The sequence below is a fragment of the Catharus ustulatus genome, chromosome 3 (assembly GCF_009819885.2).
Source record: "Catharus ustulatus isolate bCatUst1 chromosome 3, bCatUst1.pri.v2, whole genome shotgun sequence".
NCBI lineage: Eukaryota > Metazoa > Chordata > Aves > Passeriformes > Turdidae > Catharus > Catharus ustulatus.
The window spans coordinates 5,603,483-5,622,583 of NC_046223.1; the positions used below are offsets into that span (position 1 = coordinate 5,603,483).

The 19,101-nt window shown below is 40.4% G+C and overlaps 1 protein-coding gene across 1 annotated transcript in view; it reads left to right on the forward strand.

The window, feature by feature from the left end:
• LOC116993472 (kinesin-like protein KIF16B) overlaps positions 1 to 19,101 on the forward strand; it is a 152,521-nt gene that overhangs the window by 92,629 nt on the left and 40,791 nt on the right. Inside the window, exons 23-24 of the mRNA XM_033054089.2 lie at positions 6,546 to 6,668; positions 13,124 to 13,213. Coding sequence (XP_032909980.1) covers positions 6,546 to 6,668; positions 13,124 to 13,213 — 213 coding nt within the window. The remainder of the gene's footprint in view (positions 1 to 6,545; positions 6,669 to 13,123; positions 13,214 to 19,101) is intronic.

Sequence of the window (19,101 nt, forward strand, 5' to 3'; positions counted from 1 at the left end):
ATTTGCATGCCGTTGGGCAAAAAAAAAAAAAAGAGCTAGAAAACAGTTTAGTGTTAAGACAGAATTCTGCATTTTCCTGATGTCTTTTTGAAAGCTCAGGTGTATACTCTGGAAAAAATACTGGAATTTTTCATCTGTGCTTTACCTCAAATTTCTGTTAGGATGGAGGAGTTGAAAGGTTGAATTGGCTCGCTGTTAGCAGTTGCAGAAAAACAGACCCAGAACCTGCTTGCTTGCTTTTGTTCAGTTCCATTCTGTATGTTGTTGTTTTGTCAGCTGAACAAGTCACCTGCCAGAGTTCCTTGGCAGTATTTCATGAGGTTCCGATTGGCGCTGTAAAGGAGATTCAAATTGGCTTTGCTGGACAGAACATTTGACTTGTGTTCTGCTGAAGATGGCTTACTCACAGTATTTATCTATAACAAACACTTCACTCAAAGAATTTGAAGCAAAATAATGAGAAGTTTGATTGTTACAGTTCGATTGTTTGGATGATGATGTTTATTTAAATCACCAGCTCTTGAAAGATGGTTTGATGCAGATTTCACCGAACTGGATTTCAGATATAAATTAATTACAGTAATTTCATGACTATAAGGTGCACTGGATTATAAGGTGCACTTCCAGGTGTCAGCAAATTTCCAAACTTTATCGCTATGTAAGACGCACCAGACTATAAGGCGCACTTTTTTTTGCAGTGAGGTGCCACACCGCGCGCAACAAAGTAACAAATTAGTAATGGAGTCCCCTGATCGCGGGGTTTACTGGCAGGTGCTCAATTTGCAAACATTTTTCACAGATTGACGTAGCCTTTAAAAGCAGCCCCAGGCACCCTCTCCGTGCTGCAGGCCCTGGCAATCCTGCCCGGTGCTGGCTGGCGCGGCTCGGTTCCCACGGCATGGCCGCAGCTTGCGGTTCGGGGCTCCTGCGGCACTGCTGCGGCTCACGGCTCAGTGCTGCCGCAGGGCCATTCCCCCTTGCGGCTTGGTACTCCCATGGGGCCGCCGCCCTTCACAGCTCAGCGGTGCTGTGGGCCTGCTCCCCCTTGCGGCTCTGCTTGCGGCTCGCACTTCCAGGTTGGCAAATTTCCCAACTTTGTCCATATGTAAGGCACACCGGATTATAAGGCACACTTCCGGGTTTTGATCAAAATTTTACTCAAAAGGGTGCGCCTTATAGTCGTGGAATTACTGTAGTTTTTTCAAATGGAGTACAGTTGTCATGTAAATTTCAAACTGAGTTTGCTGACCTCGTTTACTTATCCTGTGAAAATATGAGAAGTCATAAACCTTTGTTAGGTGACATTCATGTATTGCTGTATACATTAGTGAAAGTAGACTGTGCTAAGCAGACTGTGTGTAGGAGTCTTGTTCTTACTGCTACTCATATAGGTCTCTTATAGGAAAATAATGTCTTTTTTTCTGCACCTAATAATTTGGATGCTTTATGCCAGCGATCACAATTTGACAGCATTTGGTTGTGCAGTTTGAATGATATCTGTTGTGTAGTTTTACGAGACAAAGTAAAGTGCACAAAAATTGAGCTTGTGTTTTCTAAAAAGAGCAAGATTGGACCTGATCCAGGAATTGTTTTTTCTAAATACTGTGAAAAAGAAATGAATACTCAGCTGACAGTCATCCCATCAATTCTTCAAAGCAGTCTTTGAAAATCTGGAAATTAACATTCAGTTCAAGTGAAGAAGCCATTTGGCTAATTATGCATTTGACTGTTGTAACCCACTGCCCAAGATGTTTTGAGATGGTATGTCCCTTGACTCTTGACCCCTGTAATACAGTAATTTCACGAATACAAGCCGCACCAATTTCACCAAAAGTTTGGTGGAAACCCGGAAGTGCGGCTAATATTCGAGGGCGGCTAATACATGAACAAAATTCTAAAATCTACCAACACAGAAGTGAGAGCCCGCGGCAGCCCCAAGCCAAGCTGGAGCCCGGCTGGCCCCGGCAGAGGTGGGAAAGCCTGGCAGAGGCGGGGCCTGCAGTGTTGGGGTGGGCGGCTGAGCCTGAGCCAGCGGGACGGGGCAGGGGGGGCGGCAGAGCCCGGGCCAGCAGGGCGGGGGAGCCCGGGAGAACTGGGGCTAGCAGTGCAGGGGAGCATGGCAGAAGCAGGAAGGCCGGCGGGTGGGGCTGCCTGGCAGCGGGGGAAGCCCAGCAGAATCGGGGCCAGCAGCATGGGAGAGCCCGGCGGTGCGGGGGCCTGCAGTGCCGGCCAGGGCGAGGAAACGCGGCGGCGGTGCAGACGGGAGGGGGCGGCCGGCGAGCCTGGCGGCGGCGGCAGCCCTGCCGGCTGGGCGAGCAAACATGGAGCGGGGCGGCCGGCGTACCTGGCAGTGGCTGGCCCGCCGGCAGGGCGAGTAAACGCAGCAGCAGGGCGGCCGGCGTGCCTCGCAGCAGCGGCAGCGGCTGGCCTGCCGGAAGGGCGAGTAAACGCAGCGGCGGGGCGGCTGGCGTGCCTCGCAGCGGCAGCAGCGGCTGGCCCGCCGGCAGGGCGAGTGAACGCAGCAGCGAGGCAGTGCTGACGGGAGAGGGGGGCCAGTGAGCCCGGCGGCAGCTGCAGCACCACCCGGCCGGCCCCGTCGGCAACCATGAGTGGACCGAGCCTTCCTGGCCCCGCCCCGAGCCAGTAAACCCCGCTATGCCGCGATCCTGTTACTAATTGGCCAATTTGTGAAAGCTGCGCACGGATTCTCGCGACGAACGAAAGTGCGGCTAATATTCGGGGTGCGGCTTATCTGTTGACAAAGACAGCAACATTGTCGAGGCACCGGGGGTGCGGCTTATAATCCGTGCGGCTTGTATTCGTGAAACTACTGTACCTTTGGACTGACTCTACCCCTCTGCTTTACCCTATTGGCAGGATGCCAATTTCCTCTCCCCTTCCTGACCCTAGAAAAGACCTCTGTCCTTGGGAAACTTCCTCTTTTGCCCCCTGGACGCTATGAAGAAATAAACCACGGAACCCCCAGGGAGAAAAGAGCCTCTTTGTATCTTTTACCCTTGTTCATGCTGCTGACCCAGGGTGCGGGGTGAGCCTCGGACGAAGTAGCATTTGACTAGGTGTTGAAATCCAAATAAATTTAGATACATTCAAAATAAAAGGCTAATAAATATTGATAAAGTTCTAACCCCCACACTTTTTTTTAATCAATAGAGAAAAGGGACCTTTGAGCTCTAAAGGAATACCGCAGACCTTGTACACACATCTAAGCAATAATTATTAATTGAGTGTTTGCATTTTGTACATCTCTGAAAAGCTTTACTTACAATTCCTTGGGAAAATCCGGAAATTAAATGCTTCTATGTTATATGGTAGGTGGATGAAAACTATAATTACCACTCTGTCTTATGATTTCCATTTTGACTTTTTTCTAACCCCTTCCATGTACTATCTATCTTCATTAATGTCTTCTCTATTCCTCCTTCACTGTCTTTTCCTTAATATTTTTGATTTTTTTTTCATGCTCCTCATTTACTTCATGCCCTTGATCTCAATATTTCAACACGTCTGCAAGTTTTTTTAATCTTATTTTTACTGTATACTCTTAGTACTACAGATGTTTACAGCTTTTGTACGTGCAATTTTGGGAATATTAGCCTTGACAATTCTCCTCTTCTTCAGCATTTTATATTTAAGGTTTATTGCACTTTCATATCAAAATTTGTCCCAAGTGCAAAAGGGGTTGTGCTGTAAATAGCATTTCAACCTTTGGTCATACTACTGTGGCAAGACAGATGTTTTGGGGGGGTTTACCATCTGTGTGCACGTTTCTCATGCTGCAGCTTGGTAGTTGACAACTGGGGACACTGCCTGACAGATGGAGTGAGTTTAACTCTAGAGTTCTGTCCATGTAATGTTCTTGGCCTTAATTTCATCATTCTCTGCTTGCTTACTGATGGGGTTGTTGATGCTGTGAGATTGCATCTCTTACAGTCTTTTTATTACTACATCTCAGAAACAAAATTGAGCTATTGGACATTAATAGAATATTTCAATTAGTTGAAGTTTTCCTCTAGCTTAGGACAAGGGGTATTTTACCTCTTACCACTGTGAGATGTTTGAATAGTAAATAAGCTGTTGTCTCCTATCTTTTATTTCTTTCTTTGTAAGGGGAGCTGAATATTTTTTTAATCCTGTTGCTTGAATATGCCATCTGCCTTGTTTGTGGAAGATGGTTCTTGGCAGAAAAAACAGTGGTATCTCATCTGAAATTCTAAATTCTGTAAGCATATTGCCAAGCAGAGGTGAAATCTACTATACAGAGTTAGACTTCAGTCTCTCTCCTAGTATAAGAACATTTCCCATTTGTTTTTACCGTATGTTAGGACATGATAATGTAACTCACATGGGATTTGAAAAGAAATAGCTTGCATTGGGTAGGGAAGTTATGTCTGGAAGGATGAACACTTGTTTGGATAAAGAATTATGGGGTTTTTATTGTTACATTTTTACCTCCTTAGGGAAGTCCAAAAATGAGCAAAATATGTCATGTTATTTTTAGGATTGTGGGGTTTTTTAAATAAAAGAATGTGTATGCAAATGAGTAGACAGAGTAGTATCATCATGTCAGTCCTGCTCAGGAGTGGCTCCCTCGTTGCCATCACTATGGCATTTCTTCTGGACCTTGCCCAAAGTCAGCTTTGAGTGACACTATCTGAGAGGACTGTCTTGATTAAGGCTGTTAAAGGACATCAGTCTCTGCAACTAATTTCTTTTCTGATTATAATCCAAAGTTAGATGTTTGTCCATCTTGTGTTTCCCAATAATGCTTTTTCTCTTTGGTGCTTTTTAAAAAAGTCTAACTCAATGAATACTCTGCACTTTGATGAAAAAGGACTTCATAGCAGTATATTTTATTCTAATATTTCTTCTGTTTTTATAATGTAAACATAAAGATCGTTGTTTATGAATATCAAAGCATTATTTAGTGTATTAGGACGCATTTTCCACAACACTTTGTGTTTGAGATTGTTTTCCTCTCTATAGTTCTCTGAAAATGACTGCCAATAAATTACATGTTGACAGAGGTGGCTTTAAGAGTGGCTTTATGGTTTTATTGCTATTTTAAGACAGATGATGCTGTTTTCAGGGGAAAGAACTTCTCTTTTCCCCCAAGGAAAGACCTTACATTTCAGTGCTCCAGAAATGAGTTTTAGCTGAAAAGCTGGTAATGTGGGTAGTAATTACAGGAGAGCAAAATGGACAGCAGACAATATTTGTTGTGAAAACAAAGGTGGCTAAAAATATTTTTCCATTCAAACATAATTTTTTAAATGGTTTCTTAAAATAAAAATTTTATGGTAAATATACTCTAGATTAACTCAGTGGAAAAAAAATTGACTTCCTTTGTATTTTCTTTTTCATTCTTATTAATACTAATGTTAAGGGAAATTACATTGTCATTTATAATTGACTGGCAATGAAATAACAGCCTTCTCTTCTTGAGAGCCATGATGGTGTCAAAAGGCTCTCTGTAACAGGCAGAGGTGTTTATGAATGAGTTCCAAATTCTTCTCCAGCTCATACACAGTCTTATGTGTACTGGAAGTCACCAGGCGTTGCTACAAAGAAGATGAATGTTGAGAATACAGTTACAGTTCAAGTGATGGATAGCAGCGCTAAATACAAATATATAACATAGTCATAACTTTGAAGTGATAGTTTTTCAGTCTTTTTGGCTGCTAATTTATATTTGTCATGCTGCTGTTATTTTTTTAAGTGCCAGTTCATTAAGGTTTTCAGACCAAATATGTTCAATGGAGCAAGTAGAGGACTTCCCTTAAAGGCATCTTCTGTACTTATTCACTCTAAATGCTTATGCTGCTTTTGGGCATAGTGAGTGCAAAGCATTAATCTTTTCAGTTGCAGAAATGTTTTATTTTGGCATAGTTTCGGAGTTACATATTCCATCTGGCTGTCAGAGGAATGAGACCTCATTGGAAATAAATTTTTAGATTGTTTTGTCCAGACTGTGCAAATTTATCATAGTTGGGTTTTCTGGGATTCAGATATTAAAAAAAAATAGTAGGAAGCTGTTCTGACAGAGGATTGCTTATTTAATTATAAAATGTGTTTGAACTTTTAAAGTTTAAGAACTTTCTGAATTACCTAGACCCTTGCAGCTTTGTATAATGTTGGAAATGTTTGTTATAAAAGGTAGAGATGTACAAAAATTAGAATTAACTGTGAAAGCTTGATTAGTAGACTGATTTTTTTAAAAAGGAGGTAATAAAAAATCTGCATTCCTTTCTTTTTGATATCTAGGCTGAAAATGCCTTTTCAAATAAAGGAATATTTATTAAGACACTTCACCTTAATTTTTGTATGCATAAAAGTATGCTTGCTTATAAGACAAGATCCACTTTGTTTTCAAAGAATTTCTTTATTTTAGAAGTAATTTCTGCCTCCTCTTTTCCCTCTCCTCTGACCAGGAACACTATCTCATTTTCAGTGAAGTTTTTCTTTTTTTTCCTTATGTAGTGATTTTGATTTTCCTTTCTTCTCCCTATTTGGTATGTACATGAAAGCGGATGATCTGTCGTTCACTGGGAGCAAATCCAGATGACCTAAAGGACCCAATTAAAATTAGTATTCCACGGTATGTCCTGTGTGGGCAGGGAAAGGATGAGCATTATGAGTTTGAAATAAAGGTAAGTGCTTTTCTTTAATGCTTTTATTCACTAAGAGCAATTTTTGGTTCTCTTTCTCTTATGTAAGTGGCCTCAATACTGTTAAATAAGAGAGGTGAGAAGAATGGACACTATAAAGACAAGCATTTTCCAAGTGGGTTGATTGTACAGAGGAGTCTAGTGGCCAAACTCCTGGATGAGCAGTTCCAGAGCCAGTGTCAGTTCAATCTGAAGAGTTCCAGAGATGAGAATTAAATGCATATTAGTTATAGGAAAGCCCTTTATTGAGATGCAAGTGTTAGGTATAGAAAAGGCTTAGACGTGAAATATTTACCTGAAATAACAAAAGCATTGAAAGCGTTATTGAAGTATTTTGCACATATGCATGACAAAGACTTGATTCTTTTCAGACTCTCTTTGTTGTTCTGATTCTTCCCATTCTGCATTTCCAAGGTGTTGCTTCTCCAAACTCTCAGTTGATTTTCTGTGCAGAAATGCTTGGGGGAGAAAAAAACATATTAATTTTGTTTCCTCTGGTACACAGCCAAGTGTTTTTTCAAAACAAGATCTAAAGTCTAATTGGAAATGTGTTCTCAGTGTGTATGGACATATGTGTAGCGTAACTGATGTATATGGTATCAGAGACAGAACTGGCAGCCTCCTCTACTGAATGTGCTGCCAGGTGCTTCATTAGCTGCTATGAGGTGGAGGAGAAACCTTCCTTGCAGTATCAAGGACCATTTTTGAACTGTGTTCTCTTTTGAAAAGGTTTTTTTTTAAGATGGGCAGGCTTAGCTTTGCTTTTGCTAATTAAATTTTTATTTTGAAACATACCACACCATTTGTGGGTGGAATACCTTCTTTTACCTGTTGAACTTTGATTTTCCTGGGGCTAGTGAAAGCCTGGAGCCAGGGAGATGCTGACAGATGAGTAAGTGCACATGAAACTTTCCAAAGGACTCAATTTTCAGCACATGGGATTTACTAGACTAGGTAATGGTTAATGAAGATACCTGAAGTAAAAAGGTAGAACATATTCAGAACATATTCTGTTCTGAATATATTGATGGATTTCTTTTCCAAGTATTCTTCCTTCATCAGTAAAGCCCATGTAAGCCTCTGCAAGATCTTAGTATGAAGGAGCAGTTGAAAGGGTACGTGCAGTCTGGCAGTTTTGGGGATGTTTCTTATAGTCATTCCCTCACATAAATCAATCAACTGCTAATGCTTTTTCCTTTCCCTCCAGGTCTCTGTGTCACAGTGGATTGCTTCTGCTGTAGTCAGGATTTAGGTCCATGTTACAATCCACAGACCTTCCAGAAACTTTTCTATTTTAAACCTTTTCTGTGCAGTGCTCCCAGCTCTACTTTGATGTGTATTAATCTTCAGAAGCTCCTACAGTTATTCTGTAGAAAATTAGAACACATGTAATAGTGGGTTTGTGTTTTTTCTTTTGCCTTAAAAATCAGGAAAATGTGGCAGAGGGGGGAAATTAAATGTACCTATTCATTTAATCTCTTCCTCATAGGTCAGAATACCATGTCAGCTGTCAAAATAATTCCTGATTTCAACCTTACTTCACTTAGTTCAAGTTTATTTTCAGGTAATCTGAAATATATTTCAGTTGTGGGAAAGGACTGAGGTGTTGCTAATCTCATTTCCTTTGCTAGGTCCTAAATAGGCTTTCTTCAGAAAGGTTCCTATTGCTTTCGGGAAAATGGGTTGCTGAAAATGGGTTGCATGTCATAGGACTTTGGAACCTGACAAAGTGACAAGTGATGATTGAGTTGAATTTTAAGACAGTCCCCAAAACTCTGAATCCTAGGTATCTCAGAGGTATTTTCTTCAACAGATGTTTCTAGTCATTGTGTTTGTTGTTAAATCCTGCATATTGTTATATAGAGGAACAAATATAATAAACTTCTGTATATAACAAATGTATAAATTTCTTCTTGTGACATGCAGTAGTAAAGATTATTTTGTTTATATGCTGCAAGAAAGAGAATGAGTTCCACTTTCCTTGGCAGCTTCATGGTCAATTCATGAGTCTTTCAACCCTAACTGACTGTACAACAATATTTTGTTTTAGTGCAGGTTCAGCATCTTGTCAATATAGACATGTATGGGAATAGGCCAGCAGGATGCTCAGTCTACTCTGGTTCTTTCACTGGATCCGGATTCTAATTAAATATGCTGAGTGAGTCCTATAAGAACTGAGTGGAGACAATTCAAAACAGGAAGAAATTGATAATTTATTAGCGCTAAGACAGCAGCTTCTTTTGCAGAAGGAGTATGTCATGGAGCTGTTTGTGCTAGTCTGCTATTAAGTATTCTGTATTAATTGATTCATTTCCAAAAAAGCTTCCATTTGAGTGACGGTTTTATGTGTTGTCTTCAAAGACATGATGAAACAGTAATAGCTTAATCAGGTCTAAACATATTTATGTTAGATCTGAATTAGTATACCAGAGAACTATTCTTGTAATCTCCCCTTCCTTTCATGTTGTGTCAGGATAGTCAGACAAGGCTGTGCTAGAAACAGTGTGGGAAGAGCTTTTGCATCAATAAAACCAGTGGCATCTGTTACAGACAGTGCCCATGGTTGCCGACAGTACCTGTGGTTGGCAGAGGAGCAGCAAGGCAGCAGGGAAGGTGGAACTCCAGCACTCATAAAGACATGCTGGGTCTCCTGAGAGCAGATGATGGAAACAAAGTCTGGAATCAAGCACAGCCCTGCAGGGATCCTCTGACAATAGTGAAAATTGTAGATAAACCTTCTCATTCTTATTCAGCTTTCCCTCTTTGTTCTGAGCTCCCTCCTTTTTTTTATCTTGTTTGATATTCTTTCAAAACTGTTTTTCTTGTGTTTCAAAGCCTTTCAGTGATGTCTGACGAGTACTCTGTAAGAAAAGATCCAGGCAGATGCACCCTAAAACCATGCTTTCCTTCGGATCCAATTGCATTTCTGTTCAACCAGATGCTGTGTTGGATCTGCTCAAAAAGTCCACATTTCTAGTCTAAATTTATTTCTGAGTTTGGTGAACTGCTACAGAGTGGGAGTAAAGCAGAAGTAGTTCTCATTAGTACATAGTTCTTTTAAGAAAATTATGCATACCCCATAACTGCCTAAATTAATAAAAAATCTAGTATTCTGTCAACCTTATCAGATCAATACCCTCAATAATAAAATAAAAAAGGTTATAAGAAATTTTTAGAAAACTTCTAGCTTTTCTAGATGCTGTTTTCATAATGTGAGGTACAGTTTCAACAAGGTCCATTTGAAGAAATACGAGTCCTCATGATGACTGTAGACAGTTTAACCAGCCCAGATAAAGAAATTAGGCATTTCCTGTTTTTTTTCTAATTGCCATCAGAAATAGGTGGAATATTGTTTTTTTCTCCCCCAGCCACAGTGTTACTTCTGTTGCTATGATGCAGAAAGAGAACAAGTTCTGTTCTTTTCAGTGGAATCGATTGAAAATTTCTCTTAGGTTATTTTCTATCAGCCATCATGAGAAGAAGAGATAAGGACACAGGACCATGATATCTCCTTTCAGATTTATACGTTTTACATAGGAAATGGTACCTTTGAATGAGAAAAACAAACCAACCCGCAATGCTAAGGCAAATCCAGGATCATAGCAGTGCCTAGATAAGAAAATTTCAAAATCTGTCTTGCAGATGTACTTGACCATATAGCTTTTGTTCTTAAGAAAATACTTTTAACTCTGTTAGCAAATTGCGTTAAAAAGAAGGGGCATTTCAGAATTGCTTTACTTGTTGCTCAAAACATCTGCATATGTATGTCCCTGTCCCATTCCTACAGAGTATATAGTCAGTCGTACTTTTTTTTTTTTTTTTTTTAAATGGGGGAAATAATCCCAACCCAGACTTGTTGGATCAGTTGTAGGAGTAAAAGGCCATGTTCTAGAAGTGCTGTTGCCATGCCAGGTACAATGTAATTCTCTTTATACAAGTGGAGTTTGATTCTGTCTGTCCTAATAACATTATTGCTGTGCTTTGGGGGCCAGTTAAGATTTTGTTTAGCATTGAAATTTGTTTTTCAATCATACCAGCTATAACAACAATAAATTTTTGCAATTGTCTGCTAGTCTCATTACAAGAATTTGAAAAGTAAACAAAGAGGATGACAGATTGGACCAAGTCAGGTCAAACCATGCCACCCAAAAACACTTCTCAAGCAGCACAGATGCATGGCTTTGCTGTTTTTCTTCCTGTCCATCTCTAACAAGTTATTAAACTTTGTAGAAGAAAGCTAATGAATAAATGTCTACAGGCATTTTGATTTGGGTAAGTTTGGTGCCACCCTATCACCCAAACAGCTGCCTGATGCACAACCAACATGACATGTCTGCTATTCCCAAGGCTATGTGTCTGGAGGAGTCCAGAATGCCTTGTGGTAGGTTGCTTCTCATCTGTGAAAATCGTTGGCAAAAAAAGAGGTCCCTTTTCAATAAAGAAGATATACAAATGAAATTAGCGCAGCAAATTTTCACAGCTGTAAAATATTAAATGACAGGATTAAAGCAAAAAGAATGCAGTGATGAGTAATGTCTTTGTGATTAGCTGTTACACTTGACCATTGTCTACTCCAACATTGAAATCACACAGTCTTCTGCCTGAATTATTCAGAACAGAATACTTAGTTGGTTGAGATCAGTGTAACATGCATATTCCTGAACAGTTATTGATTTATTTTAGTTAAACCTGCCTATGAATGTTACATCTGTTCACCTGAGTTGTAAAGTTTGAGACACAGCTAACAATATATTGAGGGAATGTAGTCCATTGTGCAGGTGTCCTAAAATGACAGAATTGAGAAGATTGGAAAAACATTTATGATCAAGTCCAAATGTCAACTCAGCAGCACCAACATGTTCACCATAAACCATGTCCTTGAGTGCCATATCCACCCTTTTTTGAGCAATTCCAGGGATGGTGACTCATACTAGCAGTGAAGCTTATTTGTGATGTGAAAGACAAATTTTTTGAGAGATAATGAGTTTTCATTGTGGTTTCATTGTGAAAAGTTTTGAGAAGGCCTGTTTTATTTGCTTTCATCTTTGGTTTAAAATTGAGGTAAAAATAAGAAAAAGACCACCTCAAACCTCATTTCTCTTGCCATAAAACATGCAATAATTTCTGGATTTCAAGACACTTCCCCTAATTTCCCTGTTCCATAAACAGCGGCAAAGGCAAGAGGGATGGAGAAGAATGGACCAGAAATTGGTTTGGTGCAAGTGTGGGATAGCAGCATTTGTGCTTGGTTTCTTCTGGCTTTGTTGCTCTGATTTCTGTTTCTCTTATTCAGTTTTCCTACTCCGTTGCAACTTTCTTTGCCACCTTAACTTTTTGATGCACTCAGTAGAGAACTACTTGTTAGCTTTAAGAGTCCCTTTAAGGTTAAAAAGCCTGTGTCTTTGTGAAATTGCTTATTTTTCATCTTCCTGCATAAAATCATAGCTAGGCAGGGGTAATGCCACATATTAAGCCTATTTGATTCAAAATGCAGCAGTGTTAAGTTTAAGCAATGCAGTTGGCTCTCTCTATCTTTGCTAGTGAGTGTAGAATAATGTTCACTCACCCTGCAGCTTGGCTTCTTGGTAGCCTTGGATCACCAGAGCTGCACAAAAACTTTTGGCTTCTGACTGTGAAGTCAAATGCTCTAGTCACAACACTTCTATGACCCAGTTAGAAATGTCCTTAATTAATGTCACCTAATTTCAGATAGTGTTTAGTATCTCAGTTCGAGTGAGAATTTTGCAAATAACTTAGTGATGGTAAGGTTAGTTTGCCCTCCCTCTTTGCTCCTGTTGTTATGCACCCTGTTCATAGGAGTAAAAATATTAATTTTAAGAAAATTTTCTATATAAATGGAATGTTCATCACCATTTTGAAGACACAGACCGACGTGTCTTAAAGGAATGTCTTCTACTAAAAGCTGGTATAATATTTTACCCTACAAACGGGAATCCCATTCTATGTGGTAATGAGCTCTGTGTGTCCAAGAAATATGTATTTTTAATTGTCAATATCTACGTATAAGAATATACATTTCTGTGAATATTTTGAGAAGCTACACTACACTTACTCTGGATGTTATTTATTCATTAATGGAATGCCCACTGATTGTAATACTGAGAGTCAAATAGCTGCACAAAGAAGGGATTGGGGATATTTTAAAGTGTTTACAGTTTTGTCAAATCATTGTGGATTAAGGAATAAATGCATTCAGGTGTTTTTTGCTTTGCAGTCAGTGCTCCTTATTAAATACATTTCTGTCATGAACTTTAATGTAATGAAAGAAAAATGAAGTAAACTTATAAAAGTTTTTGGATTTATGACAACTAGGAGCTATACATTTTAATTTTAAAACCTTGTATGCTGCATGAGTTTTAGTGTTGTACACTGTGTGGGTTTACTTCTGTTCCTTCTTTTTATATTGTCTGCTCTAGATAACAGTCTTGGATGAGACATGGACAGTATTTCGGCGGTACAGTCGTTTTCGAGAATTGCATAAATCTTTAAAACTGAAGTACCCAGAGGTAAGTTTTGGTAAAACTTATTTTACCAAAAAGAGTAGAGACTTGAAAAAAAGTAATTTGAAATATCTTTACTCAAAAAGGGAGGTGATTTCAGACAGCCAGCACAATTTCAGCAACACAGTTCCTGCCTGACCAATCTAGTGACCTCCTATGATGGAGTGGCTATATCAGTGCACATGGGAAGAGCTGCAGGTGTCATCTCTTTTCATCTGTAAGACCTTTGTCACAGTATCTTGGTTTAAAGAGTTTAAAGAGATGGGTGCTCTGAAATGAGTAACCTTCCCCTTCATTCCAACGAATCCCTTCCCAGCAATGAGATATGGGTAGATATAAGTGAAAAAAATAACACATTACTAACAAACAGAATGCCAACAGGCAAGAAAATAAAGGTCAATAGTTTCTAGATACCAAACTATGAAAAACTCACAACTCTGGTGAAACAAAGAGAGACCCAAAATGCCAGAAATAGCCTTTCCTGAGATGGCACAAGGCAGGGACAGCCTCAGGCTTTTGGGACAAAAGGACAAGATGCCATCACATCCCTCTTGGGAAGGCAGGGGCTTTACAGAGCAGTTGTAGCAGCAGATGAGGACTTGCTGGCTCATATGGGATCTGCCTGCTCCTTCCTGCTGCTATTTACAGGCTCTTCTGCTTTTGCTGTGCTCTGCACTTGCAACTGTGGGATGAGGGGAAAAGGACGAGTCTGTCAGTGCCGGCATGGGGCGGCCTTTTTTGCTGCCAGCAGAGTTGGCGAATTCACTTTGAAACAGTTTCTAATGGCAAAATGCAGTCTTTGTGGATGGTTATGGTTGTGAAGCCGAAGCTGCCAGAGAGAGGCTCTGCTCCTGTAATCTTCTCTTCTGGAGCAGGCAGCTGATCGATTTGGACTGGCTTGCTGGAGCAGGGCTGCCCATGGTGACTGGCAGACACTGCAGAGCTTGCCCCAAGGCAACTCAAACTTGCTCACTGCACTGTCTCTGAGATGAGGCAGCAGGGGGGTGGAAACAAAAACAAAGAAATCCCAAAAAGGGAGGAAAAACCTTTGCCTGAGAAAAGACCAAATAGCCTGCAAAATAAATACCACATGGCAAAGGACCAGAAGCTGCCTGGGAGGGCCAGTTTTGAAAATACCCACGATAGCACTCCCTCACACACACAAGGTCTCTGGCTGCAGAGTCTTCAGGAGACTAGCAATTCTTGGACACAGATAGATATGGAATACAGCAGTATTATGGATCATCCCAGGACATGTGGTCCCCACAACATCTATTTTCTCTGAATTGGAAGGAGATGGATTTGATGGGTGAACTGTTTTAGTGGATGAGGGATTGCTTGGATGGCCACACCCAGCGGGTGGTGGTCAACGGCTTAAGGCTCACACGGACATCAGTGGAAAGTCATATCCCTCAGGATTCCATACTGGGACCAGTGCTGTTAAATATCTCCATCAGCTGACACAGAAGGAACAAGCATACTTTTAGCAAGTTTGAAGATGACGCCAAGCTGAGTGCAGCTCACAAGCATGAGGGATGGGATACCATCCAGAGGAACCTAGATGAATTCAAGAAATAGGCCTGTGGCAATCTTATGAGGTTCAACAAGGCCAAGTGCACCTGGTTGCAGGCAGTTCCTGGTACAGAATGAGTACTGGATGTGGAATGAGGGGATTCAGAGCAGCCCTGCCGAGAAGGATTTGGGTGTGCTGTGGATGAGAGGCTGGGCGTGACCCAGCAATGTGTACTCACAACCCTGAAAGCCAATCGTGTCCTGAGCTACATCAAAAGAGTGGCCTGCAGGTTAGTGAGGTGATTCTCCACCTCTGCTCTGGTGAGACCAAACCATCCAGCTCTGGAATCCTCAGCACAGGAGGGGTGGACATGGACATCAGATGGCCAGAGCACCTCTCCTTTGGAGAGAGGCGGAGAGAGTTGGGGTTGTTCAGCCTGGAGATGAGAAGGCTCTGGGTAGACCTTACAGCTGCCTTTCAGTTCTTGAAGGGGGGTTATTAGAAAAATGGGGACAGGTTTTGCATCAGGGCTGTTACAGTAGGACAAGGAGCAATGGTTTTAACTGCAGAAGGCAGATTCAGAATAGAATGTAAGAAAAAAATTTTACAACAGCACAATTTTTACATAGAGAAGCATGGATGCTTCATTACTGGATATGTTCAAGAATAGGTTAGCTGGAACTCTGTGCAGCCTCATCTAGCTGAAGATGTCCCTGCTCATGACAGGGGGCTGGACTCAATGGCCTTTAAAGGTCTCTTCCAACCCAAATGATTTTATGATTCTATGACTCCTCTCAGATGTATGTGTCCCATAAGACTGACAAGCCCTTCAGCACTTCAGAGATCCAAGGGTGCTTGATACAGGATGGATGTTGCAATGAAACTGTGACTCTGTGTGTTGCTTCTGACCATAAATTCCCTTCACTGCTGACTGGCATCATTCCCTGGAGCTTGCTGTTTTGTTCATTGCAAGATACTTGCAGTCAGATCCTGTCATCTGACAATTTCTCGTTTGAAAGAAGAGCATTGCTTCACAGATACCCTTTCCTACCCTCTCAGCTTTCAGGTTTCGGCAAAATGAAAAATTGATCTGACCACTTCAGAGATTCTGGGCATTTAGGAGGAGGAGCTGTGCCTGATGGAGCTTTAGTTCATTAGAGTGAGCATTTATGGAATTACAGTTTTTAGTTTTCACGTCTAACTTTTAATTATTAACATTTTTCTTTCTTCCTACATGTTCCCTTGGATATTAGAAGAAATAAATAATTCAAACAATGAAAGTAACCCTGATTTGAGAGTTAGCACAAGTAAAGAAGCTTGGGCCATGTATTCATGGGCAGTAGATTAAAAAATATGAATATGTTAAAGAAGGAGAGACATGCAAATAGTATGCGTATGCCTGTGTGGTCTTCATTAACATATGCTTTAAGCTAAAAATGAAATGAGCATGAAACAGACCTTGAGTCTGGGGCTTAAGACTGTTCCCATTTCAAAACAGCATGAAAACCAAAAATGGAAACTACTGTGCTCCAAATATCTAAGAAAGAGTTTTTAAAGGAAAAAGGAGAGAATAAAAATAAAATTACAGTAATTTCATGAGTATAAGGCGCACCCTTTTGACTAAAATTTTGGTCCGAACCCAGAAGTGCACCTTATAGTCTGGTGCACCTTATACATGGACAAAGTTCAGAAATGTGCCAACCCGGAAGTTTGAGTCCGCAGCAGCCCCGAGCCAAGCCTGCCCGGCCCCAGTGGCCGGGCGGTGCCAAACTGAGGCGAGCCCCGTGGCGGCTGGGCACCGCCAGGCTGAGGCGAGCCCGGCAGCAGCAGCAGTGGCCCACGCACAAGGGGGAAAGGCGGGGGCAGCAGCAACCCGGGCGCAAGGGGGAAGGGGGGAGTGCCGGGACCCGTGGCACAGGCAGGGCGCCTGGGGCTGCGTTTAAAGGCTACGCTAATCTGTGAAAAATGTTTGCAAATTGAGCACCTGCCAGTAAACCCTGAAATCGCGTGATTCCATTGCCAGTTCATTACTTTGTTGCGTGCAGATCCTTGCTGCAAAAAAAAAAGTGCACCTTATAGTCCAGTGCACTTCATATATGGACAAAGTTCGGAAATTTGCTGACACCTGGAAGTGTGCCTTATACTCCAGTGCGCCTTATAGTTGTGAAATTACTGTAATTCATCTTTTTTAAAATGACAGAATTTTTTTAACATAAAATTGAGTTCTTAATGGGAAATTGAAATGTTTTCTGTACACAAATGCTTTAAAAGTATTACTTGTGAACGTCGGTGTCATATTTATGTTTGAATGACTTACCATTTCCTCTTGGATGTTAGAGTTATAGTCTGTCAACAGGAATATCCTAATTGCATCTAACTTTAGAAAAAAGAGCCAGACAGTCATCCAGTTGACATGGAAAAGGGCCGCCTGAATCCTTGTGCAGACTGGTTTTCCCCATTTTGGAAAATCTGCTAAAGTAGTCTTCTTCAGAGTTGGTTATTGGTCCTGAAAGGACATTGAGGAATAACTGAATTCTTTAACAGCTGCATCAGAGGAGATCAACTTCATTCTTATAGGTAGTAATTGGATTTAGGAAGCATCTGATGTTCTTAAAGCCACTACTAAAATGTCCTGTGTGCTGCAGCATATTTCACCTTTTTGAATCAAACATTTGTGACTGACAGTACAAATTCAGGTGGTTTTTTTTGGTTTTACTGGAGGGAGTGGTTGATTTTTTTATTCTTATTTGTTTATTTTGAAAAAACAACATGAATAGTATTATTAAGTCAAAATAAAGTCCAGCATCCAAGAGTGTACAACAGGATAAGATCCCATCCTAGAGCACAGGTACATAGTTTTCTTCATCTTGGAATCTTCCCAACTGAAGCTGTTTTTGTTGTCATTAACAGTTCATAGTTAATATTTTTCCTGTGTATTTTATCTGCATTTTGCATTCTCTATGCTGCTCACTTTATAAGTATCTTATAGAGGCAGTTTTCTTTTGCAGCTTATTTTCTTTTATCACCTTCTCTCTATTTGTCGTTTTGCTTGCAAGGTCAATACATTCACTAGTTTAATGTGTCCGTTTGTTCCTTATTGAGACTTCTATGTTGCCATATATTTGTGTCCTAGGTAAACTTACAGAGATCCACATCTAGTGCATTAACAGAATTATTGGTTAGTTATTGCAGAGCATAAGTGTCTAATTTCTGTGTAGGAAACACATTTTTATTAAACTGTCCGTTCCTTTGTGAAGAAGTTTTGTAAGTCACTGCGAACACCAAGTCTTACAAGGTTGCCAGTGGTATCTTTCTTCAGCTTTGACTGAGCTTTCACTTCACTGAATTATCAGAGCAGTTCAAATACGCTCATGTTTGCTAAATACCAAGCATGCTAAAGATTAGGAGAAGCAAGATGAGCATTTGATCATGTCAGCTAGTGCTTTTAGATAGGTCCTGCCATGCAAGTACCTGTTCTGGAAACCTTTGCAGCACCGAGAATATCTTCTCTGTTTTACACAGCACAGACTTTTGTATTGTGTCCATTCCTGCTTTGAGACTTGGAGCATCACAAGGGAAGGGCACATTTGTGGGCATAAGAGACCTATATAATATGCAGTGGGTTTCTCCTACTGATCAGCATTTCTACAAACTACTGTGTCCTTGTTTATCAGGGGGGAAGAACATGTTGTGATAGATGAAACACAAAATATTTTGTGCAGTAAAGGTTTGACATTTGTTGTCTTTGAAGGAATTTCATTAACAGTGTTGCATATGTGAAAGATTGATGCTTTTCCATATTTTTACCTTTATTTAACATAGCTCTTATTTATGGTAATTTTGGATTAGTTTTGCAATGTGAGTAGCAGTTCAGTTTGTTTGGTAAATTGAAACTCATCTGTCTGCTTCTGCTTATCTGTCATTGAACTAATTTAGGATTCACCATGATGCTAAAATGCATTTTAATACCAAACTTGGCAGAGTTGTGTCTTTAGTCACTATGTATTATTCCAAAGAAACTTGATCCTTAAAAGGATCTTATCAGAATCTATCAGAGTTGAGTTTTATTTTGCACAGTTCACCTTCCCACTCTAAATTAATATTTATAATGAACAGCGAAAATACTGTGGGCATGTTTAATAGATGAGTGTCCTGCTTTTAGAAGTGAACTTTACAGCTCATTAGTCGCTCAGCTCTGAGTTACTATAGCAGTATTTTAATAATTTGCTGATCTTGCATTTCGTGTTTCTGCCACTGAATTCTCAAAGGGATGTCTTGGCAAACTGATTTATTAGGAAGGTTTTAAAAAACAGTATCTCTTTCAAAAGCAGAAACTTACCTAATATCTTCCGCTCTTACAAGATGTCATCTATAATATATA